This window comes from Penicillium verrucosum, assembly GCF_028828655.1.
Source record: "Penicillium verrucosum strain IBT 35672 chromosome Unknown utg000002l_segment0_segment0, whole genome shotgun sequence".
In the NCBI taxonomy this organism is placed as follows: domain Eukaryota; kingdom Fungi; phylum Ascomycota; class Eurotiomycetes; order Eurotiales; family Aspergillaceae; genus Penicillium; species Penicillium verrucosum.
In genome coordinates, this window is record NW_026643211.1 from 5,725,389 (window position 1) to 5,738,763 (window position 13,375).

Below are 13,375 nucleotides of genomic sequence, written 5' to 3' on the forward strand. Positions count from 1 at the left end.
AGCGATTTTTCAGATACCTCATAGTTATTTTATGAATGATTTTAATTTGCAAAGATGTTGGAAGTCTTATGTTGTACATACGTTGGTCTGGAGTATACGAAGCCACGTGCTTATCGCTCTCCGCCTCCGACAGCTCTCTTTCTCTCCGCAGACAATCACCACTTCCAAGCTACCTCCGATAATTATCTCGAGGACTTCAATTGTGCTTGAACCTCTTAATCCATATTGAATACCTCGATCGCATTTTTCTACGCCATGGCTTCCACTGTTGAACTGGTATCTGCCTTCATCGAGGGTGCCCCGCCAGGAGAGGTACGCACGTCAACAATGATCCAAGAGCCCTCACTCCCCTGGTCATCGTCCTCCTGAAGCTTGAAGGATTACCGCTGATATGTTTTTCTTCAGCTTTCAGATGTTGTCGCCGGTAAATCGCCCTCTTAGCGCTACGCTGCCTGTCCCGATCCCCGCAACACCGACTCCTACACGAACGGTGATGCTGATCCCTACTACTTGATTAGATGTGCAAGCCTTGACCTCCGAGGGCGAGGATGTCATTTCCTCCCTTCTTCCTGCATTCAAACGGTACAACGAGACGCAGCTCGCAACGGTAAAATTGCCGGGATCAAGTCAGGAGGTGGGTTTCGCTCGGGGGTGGTCTCTGTCTGTGGTAAACTAACACTTTTGCTGGGAAGGTCATCGTTAGTGGATTTAACGAGCTTGAAGACAACCGCTACTTCGACCCGGAGAGCCAAACCTCGTTCGGGGTTGACCACACCACACAGGTAGGTTTCATCTGATCAACTGAGGTGGCACATCGAAGGCTTACGGGCTTGCACCATGACAATAGACTGCATCTGCGGCACAATCATATGTATTGGAGTCAGAACATGCGGACTTGATGTAAGAAAATTATCTTGGTTCAAGTCTTAATGGCATTCCGCTTACCATGTTTAGCAAATCGCTGCTCAAGTCTTTCGGTGTTCATGCCCGTGAACACTACCCCAACTGCTCATATGGTGTCTACCCCATTGAGAATGACTCTGCCGTCGCCATGGTCTTGGTCGCCAACCGATACTCCCCCAACAACTTCTGGTGAGTGACTACAATCCCTACAAATACAACCTTGGGTGGAAACTAATCGTTGTGGGCGCTTCCCCATCTGGGGAGGATTGTCCGTTCTGTCACAATAGGAATGGTCGTTTCCGCGCAATTTACCAACTTCCCGTCTCCTCCTCGTCCTCTGTCCTGACTGGCAACATCCACGTTGACGTGCACTACTACGAAGATGGCAACGTAGCCCTCAACACTACTAAGCCTATCAACATTTCTGTCCCCTCCGTATCGGCCGAGTCGATTGTCTCGCGGATTGCTGCGGCGGAGCGCGATTACCAGGAAGCGCTGAACCGGGCCTTTGTCCAAACATCCGAGGGCGTGTTCAAGGGTCTCCGGAGGCAGCTTCCCATCACGCGACAGAAGGTGGAGTGGGAGAAGGTTGGTGGATACCGTTTGGGTCAGGATATCTCAGGCGGCAAAGGGCGGTAGAGCAGACATGGAAATATTGTCGAGTGGTCTGATAGAACCTGCTTGCGGTGAATAGCTGATGGACTGATATATCCCTACTATTTTGAAAGCATTGTCTCATTTTGCGTGTAATTTGTTTATTTTTCTGTATTGCTAGACCTGTCGGTCTATAACTATATATCTCTACCGCACAACTACCAACCACTTCGATCACGCCCCAAAGTAACCCAGATGAACTACTCTGAACGATAATTAATATCCGATTACATGTAAATGAATTCACATCCATGGATATATGTATACATTGGGGTTTCGAACATGCAAAAGGCTGAATAAGCAACACTACTAGTGCAGGGGAGATTAGCCCGCTTCCAAGCCTTTTGACAACACGAGTTCCACCCCTATCCCATTGAGAGTATATATTGTTTTATACTGTTTCCAGAGCCTTGTAGCAGTGCTGTAACGATGATCCAACAATTTTCTCGATTTGTCAAATCGGGCGCTGGCCTTGAAAAGACCCTTCGTCTGATCCAATGCATGTCCCAGGTCGTCGCTGCACTCACTGTGAGCAGTGCCTTGGCCGTGCAATTAACCACGGTCAAGCTACAATTGGCATTGAGTAAGTTGAATTCCCCTGTTCGACGGACAACTATACCCTCCGCTTTGATTGTCCATGTATGCTGATATTACGGTCTATTGTGTAGCGAGGAGGTATTTCCGCTTCTTTGGGTTCATTGATTCCTTCCAGCGTATGTCTGCGTTGCTGGGCAAGGATGGATTCAGTTCTGTGGCTGGGATGCTTGAACTAGCTAAATGCACTTGCTTTGGCCTTTACTTTGTCCTGGAAGACTTGACCACGGTATGTTATTTATTATTATTATTTTCCCCCTCTCTCTTTCGGTAAACAGGACTGATGAAGAGCTAGCTTCATGCAATGGGCGTCTACCCAGTGCCCTGGAATGGCCGTGTTATGGACCAGGCCAATACTTTCTGGTTCTATGCGCTCTCTTTCTCCGTTGCTGGGGCTATTTGGTCGCTGCTTGTCGGTCCCGCGGAGCAGCCTTCCAATAAGAATGGCAAGAGAAAGAACCGGAAGACTGTCTCTGAGAAGGATACCCCGGTCAAACCAACTGCTGCTTCTGCCCGGGTCAAGCAGATCGTGGTGGATGGCTGTGATTTGCTCATCCCGCTGGAACTTCTGGGCTGGATGCCCACGGGGGATGTGGTGGTTGGATCGACCATGGTGTTGAGTACACTCCTGACTGCTCAAGAGATCTGGACTCGAGTGTGATTGGAATGTAGATATAGCATTAGTGTCAGCTGATAGATATAGATATTAGACTTGAACCTCACGATGTATATATGGATCATGTCAGCATAACAGATGATAGCCATGAATTGGACAAAAAAAGGAAATCCCAATCACAAATATAGTAATTCAATTAATTGAGGAGGGACATAGCAAAAGAGAAAAAAATTGGACTCGCGGGGAATCGAACCCCGGACCACTCCCATGCTAAGGGAGTATTATACCACTAAACCACAAGCCCAGTTCGATGAAAGAGATTGCTTTTTAATGACTGAAGAGCAGAAACAAGAGCTAGACCAGTTATGTTGTGGAATTTATGTGTGGAATTAATAAAGGGGCCAGTAAATGTTGTGGCTTATTTGGAGGCTGTTCGGGGATATTGTTTTCGGGCTATAGTTACGAGTGAGGCTGAGCAAGTCCAGATATAGTCAGTATGAAAAAGCACATCCAACTTTTGTATATAGTTAGCGAATGAGACGAAGGAGGTAGAGTCCCTCGACGTCATGGAAATACGAACAAGAAATGGAATAGAGTTCCTTGCCCAAATAGGCAAGTCTCGTATTGGAGAACAATATATATATATATATATACCAACAAACATACATAGACTGGTCATTCAGATTGTCATCCAGAGCCAAACCACCTTCATGAATCATGACTACTACAACCACTCTCGATCTCAAGGCAAAGGAAATGGAGGTTCACTCCTCAGCCTTGTCTACAAGATCCAGCAGTACCCTAAGCACACTCATCGAGAGTCCATCCTCTTTCTGCCCCTCACGCGTTTTAACCATTAATGCGCAAGGGATTCACGCTCTTCGCCTCCCACTGCCATCTCGTCAAACTGAGATTGTTATCTACAATCCAGACGGCACCGAGGCCTACATCTCCACGCGTGATAAGCTTTGCTCAGGTAATGCGACTCTGTGCCACCCAAAGCGCGGAAGTCTTATCCGAACCGAGTACTTCTTCGGTCCGAACCGTGATCCCGTTGTGTACCTGCTTCAACCTTCCAGTGACATCCCCGAGGAAGTGATTGTTGCTGGGAAATGGACATCCCGCACAATGCGCATCGGTATGCCTGGAGGTAAACAGTTTGAATGGGAATATGCCAAGGAAAAAAGGACGGATGGGCAGAAGAAAGTCAATTTGATTATTTTTCGTGCAGTGGAGGAAGAGAAGGGCAAGCGTAAAGAGACTTCGGGTCACCGGATTGCACAGTTAGTTCGCGGAGAGGATTCTCGGACACCCGGCACGTCGCGATCTTCTGCGGGTAATGGGGGTGAATTGCAGATTGATGAAGCTGTGTTACAGTCCCTGGAGCTAGACGAGGCGGTTATTGTTGCGACGTGTTTGATGATGTTGAAGAAGGAAATTGACCGACGTAGGATGATTCAATTGGCAATCATTGGGGGAGGTGGTAGTTGAGATTTATGAACAGTATAACGAGGGTCTGGTGTATTTTAGTTTTTAGTTATCTCAACGCTAGTATATGTTGTATATTTTCTATCGAATATTTTGGATATTTTGGATATCTTTTGGGTGCCAGCCCCTCAATTGGCCTTGGTCTCATTCAACAATTCGGAGATATGGCCATTAAGCCAATACCCATCCAACTTTTCGGTGGGCATGGTCTTGGCCCCGGAGATCCAACCTCTGCAGATCCCGTCCCCTGCCCCGCAGGTACATTGGAATGCCTGGTCCATCTCCCACTCGGTGCTGGGGTAGAAGAAGGTGAGCGCATCACCTGCCTTCAAAGGATGGTCATCCACGACCCGCACCTCCATGCGGCCCATGTCGAAGACCAATGATGGTGCGCATGAGTGGTTGCAGTAGACTAGGTCGGAGTTGAGTTCGATGTGGGTGTCGCGGCCGGTTTGCACGCTCGTGTAGGCTTTCTTTCCAGGAGTTGCCGTAGTGATCTTGGCGAAGACGGCACCCGCGGGGAGGTCTACCAGAGAATATGCCCCGCTTGCAAATGCTTTCGTACTGCGTTCAACACGCAGACATTCGGGATGGGTCGGAGGAGGGAAGTTGGCAAGGGTGGTCACAGGAATGGGATCGGCGGATGGGGCCATACTGACGGAGGTATGGAGTGAGGAAGGGGAGAGAGTATGAGAGAGTATGAGAGAGTATATGAGGATATGAGGATATGTATGAGTAGGAGTATAAGAGAATAAGAGAATAGGAGATCTTTGGGGAATTACTTAGGGTTCTATTTAAATAAAGATGTAGAGAGATGTTTACGCGGAGTAGAGATGTAGAGATATCTGGAACATCCCACATTGTTCCTTTCAACCGAGGTCTTTCCGCTCGGAAGACCGAGGCACAGGCCTAAAAACACAATTGTCTCCAAAAAAAAGAGTGTCAATCTGGAGATATTTTAGATATTTTAGATATTTTAGATATTTTGGACATTTTAGACCATTTAGACTCGTGAACGTGAACTTTTCGGATAATCGTACGCTTTGGTCATTCGGTGAGCCTCCACATGCAGAACAAAAGTTACAAGGACCACACATTCTCGGCGTAAAGGTTCAGGGGTTTAGGTGAAATGTATGTAGTTATATAGTCTATGTACGTCTATGTACGTCTATATCAGTCAACTATGTATTTAAGAAGTTGAAACTATCAGCCCACATAATTCTTATTCGGAAATCCCGACTCTTTATCGAAAATGTTCCTGATCTGTATGCTGCATACATTTTTTTTTTTTTTTTTTTTTCTCCTTTTCTTTCTTTTCTATGTTGTACATGGAACCTGTTTTGTTTATATTTATACATATGTCTATCGTCTATTGTCCATCAGTTCATCTTACGTAGTAGCTCCTGTCCATTCAACCAGCGCTCCAAATTCTCGGCGGTTTCGCCATACCATCCCCGCAATAGCTCCTCCTCTCCATATCCCATGTGGGGCGAAAGCAGAACTTCACTGCGTCCATCTTGTCCCCAAGGAGTAGTACGCCATGGGCTCTCAAGAGGTAATGGTTCTGGGTCAAAGACATCTAACGCGGCACCACGAATGCGGCCTGCATTCAAAGCCTCGAGGAGGGCCTGCTCCTCAATCAAGGGCCCACGTGAAGTATTGATGAGAAATGCAGATGATCGCATATTTGCTATTTCAGTCGCACCAACGATTCCACGGCTTCGATCCGATAACACACTGTGTACACTGACGATATCGGCATGTGCGAAGAATTCCTCTTTGGACGCAGCCACGGCAAATGTCCCCACTGGCAGACCCTGAGCATGCGCTTGCTCGTCGGCCTTTTCCTGTGTCAAGTTGGTTGACCATGCGAGAATCTTCATCCCAAAAGCCAGAGCGCCAATATTTCCTACTTGTGACCCGAGTTTTCCCAAGCCAAGCAGCCCCAGTGTCTTCCCCGACAAGTTCATCCCAAGGGAACCTTGCCATGCGCCGCGTTTGACAGCTGCATCGTCGCGTGCTATGTTTCGAGCGAGCCCCAAGATCAAAGCCCATGTATGCTGAACCGTCGAATTCACACCGGGTGGGCGGCCCTCGGTGCCTGCGACAGCCACATTGGAACGTTTAAATGCCTCGAGATCCAGGGCTAGGTTGCGGGTACCCGTGGTCAAAAGAAGTTTCAAATTTGGGAGCGCTGCAATTGTTTTGGCTGTAAAAGGAGTTCGCTCGCGCATCGCCAAGATAATATCGAAGGGAAGAAGTCGTTGGACAAGGGCATCGTGTTGTGTAGGATCGCGAGGGTCGAGGGTTTCGGGGAAACTGGAAATGTCAACTCGTGACTCGAGGTGATTGAAATAGGCAGGTGCAATGCCCTGGTAATCGTCAAGAATTGCAAATTTGAGCCGAGCCATTTTCAAAAATGAATACCTAGATATATATATGTACACACGTTAGGTATGAAAGAGAGAGAGAGGGAGAGAGAGAGTCGAAGGGAAACAGCGGGGAAGTGAGAAATTCCCGGGGCAATGACGTTCCCGGCTGTTCATTTATCCACTATGTAGTATATAGCCCTGGAGTTATGTCTATAAAGAGATATAAATAATGCACTGAAGTAGTATGTTCGTACTTCAGGCCTATTCATCCATCTCTCCAAAGTACATGCAGCTTTAATATTTATAACAAACCTTCAAACTCCTTATTATGAAACTGGATCCCTCATCATCAGGAAAAAGGACTCTTGCCCAACACTACCAAATGGGGTATAATCCATAACCACCTCCTCAACGATCTTCCATCCGTGTTTGAGGTAGATGGGCACACCTTCGGGTGTACCCTCGAGGAAGATGCGTGATTGGGAGGCATCTGCCTTGTCTGTGCCCCATTTCAGAATAGCAGAGCCAAAACCTCGCCCTTGATATTCCGGTACGGTTGCTAGCAGATCGAGGACTGATGATCCATTTCAGCAAAATCCCCTTGTCGGGAATGTCCACGGGTGAGGGGGCCACTTACTAATGTCGTTCTCTGTGGTGTATCGCTTGCGACCATCTTCTAGGAGTTTTTTGAAGGCATTGAAAACTTCCTCATTCATTGGTCTGGGTGCATGCGGAATGGGGTCCTTGGCCAACAAGGCTGCCTTTTCACTTAGAGTAACCAGACTCGGACCAAATGATATTGGAAACTGCCAGCGGCTATAGGTCGCCAGTTCCCCACTGACTGGATCATGGATCTTGAGAACATGCATATTGGGGTTGGCAAGATGTTTCATGCCCACAACTATTTTGTATTCCTGCATTCTGGTCAGGCTTGCCTCGGGGAAAAGTTCATCGAGGAGGCGGCGGCCTTGGAAGCTTTGGACGTTGACTTTGGCAAGTCCTGGTCCATCGGCCTCGGTGGCATATTTGATGATATTCATTCTTTTCATGGATAAAAAGCACAGATGGGAATTGAAGGATACAGAGGATATCCAGAGCCTTATGGCGGAATAATATATTATCATGTAGTACCAAGGTAGCTGGGCTTTCCTATCTTAGCCGCTTTTATGACTCATGAGAGCGCTCAGCCCCGGAAAGTCACTGAGCTGCTCAGACCAGTCACATGATTGACTAATCTATTAAACACCCAAGTCTATACCCGTGGACTCAGATCATACCCGAAGAAGCAATTGTATACATTAGTATGCAGAGCCTAAAATCTTTGCGGGACATAGCACGTTCCGCTTTTTCAAGGATCTGCCTTTCCCCCTCTTTCGTTCATCTCCCCTTCGGACAAATATCAGCCTCACACCCCTGCGCTATTTATCTTTATGACAAGCTCTGTCATTTCCCCCACGAACCTACCAATCCACACGGGTAAGAAACAACCCCCTGAATACGACATCGATCAATGCATCGCGGCAATAAAGGGGGAAAAAGTCCCGTCCGATATGACCTCTCTTTGGCATCGTAGAGCAGTCATTCGCGGGATCCGTGACTCACTCCAATTTGCAACAAGCCCAGCAATCATTGAGCTATGCTCCGGCGACGATAGCCAGGCTCATCAGTTTTCTCGCGCCCGCAATGCTCGCCTGATAATGAGTAGCATCATCCCCGATATGCAAGATCCTGCCACTGAACCATACTGCATTTGGTATCCAGAACCTGCATCGGAAGAAACCTACCGCGAGCTTGCCCGTCGATATCCATCGATGCGCTATCAAGTCGGCCGCGCATGTGCTGCTGCTTGGTATACGGATCTTTACAAAGAATTGGATCTTCTGCCAGACGCATCTATTGCCGAAGAAGCCCGCAATGCTGCCAGAGACGCCGGCATCTACAAAATCATCATGTCGGCCCCTCAAAGATGGGCTGTTATGGATGATTTCACTCGATCGGTTAATCTTGAAAATCCACAGGCACCCGCGTTTCTAAACGGCAATATGAAGCCCTGACGGGCTTTGGCCCGGCGTGTTCTTCCTCCCAAGAACTTGCCAGATACAACTGCAGATGATATTGATATCGAGGAAGATGGATATATTAGGTTGAAAGAAAAAATCAGCAAAGCAGATCGCGATGCGATACTCGGCCCAGGAGACTCTGAGCATTTGTGGATGCCTCTTCCGTCTGATCTCCCAGTTCTTGACAAATGCCTTCCAACGCAAATGGCTGCATGGGAGGGTAATGTGGATAGATACGCTCGATTGATGCACCCACGGAGACTCAGAACGGAAACTGAATACAATTGTATTCTTCGTGGGATTTATCACCACACAAGTTTTGCCCGATGGTGGGCCTATCAGCTAGAAACCAACTCTCGCCGAAGGCGAGTCATTCTTCCAGGTAAATTGCTTACCGAAGGCAATGAGCGCGAGTGTCGCGAGATTCGTACTGCGATAAATGCTCGCAAAATCATGAACAATGATATCTCTGACCTTGATGATGACTCCGACTGCCTCCCTTGGCTTATCTGGTGGCCGGTAAGGCCTCATGAGAATACTTTACGTGAGCTGGCTAGTAAGTGTCCGTCCATGAGACACCAAATTGCGATTACCGCCATACTTTGTGACTACAAATCGCTTTTCAGGTCGTTAAAGCCCCCTCCCCGTGAGTCCTTCTTCGAGACTGCTAAACAGAGCAGAAACCCGTTATACCTCAAATATCTAGAGGAATTTGTTAGGGAGCGTTCTATTGGAAGCAGAGAAATCTCAGAGTTCGGCCCTTACGATACCACTGTGGAAGCAAGTTTACAGCCTGATTTGGAGCCTAGAGATTCCTTTGCTCATTCTTCTATCCAATTTTCTGATATGATTATTCCTTGGGGCCAGCATCCCAGAGACGAATGGGGCTCTCCTGGTATCTATGGCGGTCAGCCGGCTGACCCGGGGGTTGTGGAGAGATATATGTGGCTGTCATTGGAAACTGCGCAGAAGATTGAAGACGAATCTAGCGGAATCTATAACGATAGCGCGGATACTGGCTACTTGTATATTGAAGATGATGATCCGGAGAACGAACTTTGGCTGAAGCTCTCACGTCCGCTAAAGCATATGACGTCCTTCGAAATGGAAGACTGGGAGGATGAAAGCTAGTTATATTGCATGAATTGATTCTTTCAAACCTTTCCACAAGGGCTAAGCACTAATACGGAAAGAGAGCACCAAGAAGTGGCAGGGGAAATCAAGTACGTAGGAATGACTCTGAATGAGTCAAGAGACACTAATCTTCTCCCACATGTACTATAGTTACATAGTTATGTAGTTATATACTATGTACATAACTACCTAGGTATCAGTTCTCTTCGATTTTAATGAAATTGGAAATAATTATTGTTTGGCATAGTGTACATACTACTTCTTACTATAACATCATTTCTATAAAACATTTCGCTTTCTAACCTCCAACTTTGCATCTGGATCACTCAGCATTTCAAATCCCACTTCCATAATCTTGGGTGTCGTCCCTTCAGGAATCCTGACATCGTAAGTCAAAAGAATCTTGGCCAGAGCAATCTTGACTTCATTGCTAGCGAAGAACCTCCCAGGGCAAATTGGCTTGCCAATCCCAAATGCGATATGTTCCGGACTTGTGGATGCGAGTGCTGCCGCAGTATTGCCGGATTTGCGAAGACGAAGAAAACGGTAGGCATCATAAGAGAATGGATCGGGGTAAATCGCTGGATCCCACATCATGGATGAATCAACGGCAACATTTGTTCCGCAAGGGATAGCCAAGCCATTGGGAAGGATAACATCTCGCAGGGCTTTACGCTCAAGATTTACTGTGAGAGCGTGTGTTTAGTACCGTGACTTGAGAGTAGTGATGAGCTGGCAGAAGTAGTAGACACATACCTAAAGATCCCGGTTTGAGCCGTTGTGTTTCCTTTACTGCACTGTCCAACAGCTGCATCTTGAAAACACCCGCAGTTGTCCATCCGTTCTCCTCGACAGCTTTCTGTGCTTCATCCCGTAGAGCCGGAATCAGATCCGGATGCATACAGATATCCAGTAGGGCCTGCTTGAGTAGTTCAGAAGTTGTGTGCATTGCGCTTATCGCGAACGCAATTTGTGCTGCAGCGGCGTCATAGGGGCGACCAGCAGCGATTTCTTCAAGCCACTGTATGGTATCCTCGAAATTTTCTCTCTTATCAGGTTGGGTAGAGTGAGATTGCCCATACCCCCTGCGGCCGAAGATTGGCTGTAGTATCAGACGAGCAAGGCGAAGTTGCCGACGGCAGTTTCTGAGTTCTGGCAAGAACCAATGAACCAATGGACGAAGAAAGGCTGGCCAAGCGCGGAGGGATCGAACCCCCATAAACGTGTTCATTGTCGAAGTTAGAATTAACTCTTGCCATTTACGATCACGAGCTAATTCAGGACCGACAAAGATAGATGCTGACATTCGCCCGATGAAGCGGACTGCATGTTGAGACCAATCAACGGTGTGCCAATCTGAAGAATAAGTCAATCGAGCACTCTGGCAATATTTAGAGCAAACTTACCGTCGTGGTCCATCCAAATCTCTTCTAGAGCCTCCGTAATATGTTCATGAAACAGCGCACACTCTGTGATGGAAGACCATATTAGTGAGACTCCAATATAAACCATGAGTCCTGAATCTGTCACGCACGACCGCTCTGATTGTTCAATTTCGTTTTGGTGACATTGATCAGAATCTTCCTAGGATCAGTGACCACTCTCTGTCCTTCCATCCCGGGGTATGCCGCAAAATATTGCTGTATAAAAATCGTGTGTCAGTTCCCAAGTCTCCTTAGCAGAAGGAGCTGCAACATACATCGTGGACAAGCGCCTGATGGTCTAAATCCAGACAATTTTTTAGCCACTTGGTATAAGACGCTGGGAGGATTACCCGCGAGCCAAGAGTCGTTATAATGCGAAATGGGCCATTGAACTGAAGCTTCTACATTAGACGCAGTGTTTTGTCATGGGAGATACCCAACTTACCTTCTCAATTCCTTCTTTGATCAACCCCCTGGCATCTGACGTGAATCTCGACTGGGCCCTTTTTAAAGTTATATCACCGGAGTACGAGTTGACAATCGGTATTGTCGGTTCTTGCCTCCAACGCCATGCAAGGACAGCAAGGAAGCCCAAGAGGGCTGTCGGTAGAAGATATAAGATAGAGAGATCTTTCATAAGAGAGAAATCCAAGTAAGAAATGAGATAAGTCATTATTGCTCGATTTTTCCCTCCATGAGTAGTGGTTGGTTTATATAACTACACGACGAATGTAGATCCTAGTCACGTGTATACATACCTGTCACGATGAATAAGAATGAGTCATTACAACATTGTGGGTACTTAAAAACAATATCAGGTGTATACAAATTGGGTACAAAATTGCATGGCAATGGATGGTCTGATGCCGATTTGATAGCGACAAGGGGTTGTAGGGCACATGAACTTACCGTCAATTACTGTAGGAGGGTCTGTCTGGTATATAAGGACATTCAATTCCAGTGCCATCAAAACGGGATCTGCACAAGTATCTACATAAACCGAATTATAATCCATTAGATACATATCCATCTTGCGGAGAAATGTCAGACCAATTGCTTTAAGCAGCGGTCTTGGCAAATGTCTTCAGAGAGGCTTCACTGCCATTCCAAATGTCCGAATCACCTCCGAAGCTATACGAATCCGAGTTCTGCCAGAAGCTCTGGAAATCCCAGCCACCGGGGATAGTGCCGACCGAAGTGCTGTATCGAGCCAGAGCTAACGGGTAGTCCTGACTGAATGCCGTGCTGCCACCAGTGCAAGTGTTCCACCAGTCCGCGGTTGTGTAGATCATAGGGTACCGGCCAGCAGTCTTCTTGTAGGTCTCGCCAAAGTCCTTGATCCAGGCGACCATGGCTGATTGGCTGAGCCCATAGCAGGTTGCACCGGACGGGTTGTATTCAATGTCCAGCATACCGGGCAGGGTCAGGCCATCATCAGACCAACCGCCACCGTGGGCGAGGAAGTAAGTGGCTTGTGTAGCACCGCTGCTGCTGCCGGGTTGGGCAAAGTGATAACCGCCACGGATCAGACCGGCGCTGCTGGCACCCGTATATTGGCTCGAGAAAGAGCTGGAGATGAAGCTGGTACCCTCAGTCGCCTGATATGGTTAGTATTATGGCGGAGAAGGGATTCGTAGTAACTTCGGGAAAGCCAAAGCTCTCACCTTGATCATAACGAAGCGGGCACCAGCTGCATAAGCACCGGCAAAATCCACTTTGGGTTGATAGCCGGAGATGTCGAAGCCCTGAACACTGGCGCTGGCAGCAGTGGCGAACAGGAGGGGGAGGGCATTAATCTTCATGGCGAGAGTGAGAGTAAGATTGGAAGAGTAAGTGAAGATTGTATTCAATCTGAGTCAGTGACCAAGAGTTTGGGAGGGGAACTGAGGGCCTATTTATGTCTTTGCCAGGCAATGAAGCCCCATGTAATTGCAACCTCGGGGACCATACAATACGAGGATATCATGCAGTATAAGGTTGGAGAATGGAAACATGAGGGTCCATTTCTCTCATCCTACTTCAGGCATGTATCATGTAGATCGATTCTTTGTAGATCAGTTCCTGTATGTCTTTTTAATCTTTCCACGTTGCACTTTGGTTGGTATATACTACTATATATAGCATCCGGGG

General features: G+C 47.4%; 10 protein-coding genes across 10 annotated transcripts; 5 read left to right on the forward strand and 5 right to left on the reverse strand.

The window, feature by feature from the left end:
- Window positions 1-255: 255 nt before the first annotated feature.
- N7516_007767 (F-actin-capping protein subunit alpha) lies at window positions 256-1,542 on the forward strand (the record flags this gene model as incomplete). The annotated part of the gene is made up of 7 exons (XM_057220487.1): window positions 256-312; window positions 406-424; window positions 519-634; window positions 693-782; window positions 848-900; window positions 955-1,092; window positions 1,191-1,542. 7 exons carry the CDS (start codon window positions 256-258, stop codon window positions 1,540-1,542), a joined length of 825 nt encoding a protein of 274 aa, XP_057074578.1.
- Window positions 1,543-1,986: 444 nt separating this feature from the next.
- N7516_007768 (PEX11 domain protein) lies at window positions 1,987-2,812 on the forward strand (the record flags this gene model as incomplete). Its single annotated transcript, XM_057220488.1, has 3 exons — window positions 1,987-2,140; window positions 2,226-2,380; window positions 2,447-2,812. 3 exons carry the CDS (start codon window positions 1,987-1,989, stop codon window positions 2,810-2,812), a joined length of 675 nt encoding a protein of 224 aa, XP_057074579.1.
- Window positions 2,813-3,484: 672 nt separating this feature from the next.
- N7516_007769 (uncharacterized protein) lies at window positions 3,485-4,258 on the forward strand (the record flags this gene model as incomplete). The annotated part of the gene is made up of 1 exon (XM_057220489.1): window positions 3,485-4,258. One exon carries the CDS (start codon window positions 3,485-3,487, stop codon window positions 4,256-4,258), a length of 774 nt encoding a protein of 257 aa, XP_057074580.1.
- Window positions 4,259-4,383: 125 nt separating this feature from the next.
- On the reverse strand, window positions 4,384-4,908 carry N7516_007770 (uncharacterized protein; the record flags this gene model as incomplete). The annotated part of the gene is made up of 1 exon (XM_057220490.1): window positions 4,384-4,908. One exon carries the CDS (start codon window positions 4,906-4,908, stop codon window positions 4,384-4,386), a length of 525 nt encoding a protein of 174 aa, XP_057074581.1.
- Window positions 4,909-5,634: 726 nt separating this feature from the next.
- Window positions 5,635-6,666, reverse strand: N7516_007771 (D-2-hydroxyacid dehydrogenase family protein; the record flags this gene model as incomplete). The annotated part of the gene is made up of 1 exon (XM_057220491.1): window positions 5,635-6,666. One exon carries the CDS (start codon window positions 6,664-6,666, stop codon window positions 5,635-5,637), a length of 1,032 nt encoding a protein of 343 aa, XP_057074582.1.
- Window positions 6,667-6,953: 287 nt separating this feature from the next.
- N7516_007772 (uncharacterized protein) lies at window positions 6,954-7,667 on the reverse strand (the record flags this gene model as incomplete). Its single annotated transcript, XM_057220492.1, has 2 exons — window positions 6,954-7,201; window positions 7,265-7,667. The coding sequence occupies 2 exons, from the start codon at window positions 7,665-7,667 to the stop codon at window positions 6,954-6,956; spliced, it is 651 nt and encodes a 216-aa protein (XP_057074583.1).
- Window positions 7,668-8,177: 510 nt separating this feature from the next.
- Window positions 8,178-8,681, forward strand: N7516_007773 (uncharacterized protein; the record flags this gene model as incomplete). The annotated part of the gene is made up of 1 exon (XM_057220493.1): window positions 8,178-8,681. One exon carries the CDS (start codon window positions 8,178-8,180, stop codon window positions 8,679-8,681), a length of 504 nt encoding a protein of 167 aa, XP_057074584.1.
- A 210-nt stretch (window positions 8,682-8,891) lies between these two features.
- N7516_007774 (uncharacterized protein) lies at window positions 8,892-9,818 on the forward strand (the record flags this gene model as incomplete). Its single annotated transcript, XM_057220494.1, has 1 exon — window positions 8,892-9,818. One exon carries the CDS (start codon window positions 8,892-8,894, stop codon window positions 9,816-9,818), a length of 927 nt encoding a protein of 308 aa, XP_057074585.1.
- A 282-nt stretch (window positions 9,819-10,100) lies between these two features.
- Window positions 10,101-11,437, reverse strand: N7516_007775 (cytochrome P450; the record flags this gene model as incomplete). Its single annotated transcript, XM_057220495.1, has 4 exons — window positions 10,101-10,507; window positions 10,578-11,177; window positions 11,228-11,290; window positions 11,356-11,437. The coding sequence occupies 4 exons, from the start codon at window positions 11,435-11,437 to the stop codon at window positions 10,101-10,103; spliced, it is 1,152 nt and encodes a 383-aa protein (XP_057074586.1).
- An 866-nt stretch (window positions 11,438-12,303) lies between these two features.
- On the reverse strand, window positions 12,304-13,047 carry N7516_007776 (lysozyme; the record flags this gene model as incomplete). Its single annotated transcript, XM_057220496.1, has 2 exons — window positions 12,304-12,843; window positions 12,910-13,047. The coding sequence occupies 2 exons, from the start codon at window positions 13,045-13,047 to the stop codon at window positions 12,304-12,306; spliced, it is 678 nt and encodes a 225-aa protein (XP_057074587.1).
- Window positions 13,048-13,375: the final 328 nt, after the last annotated feature.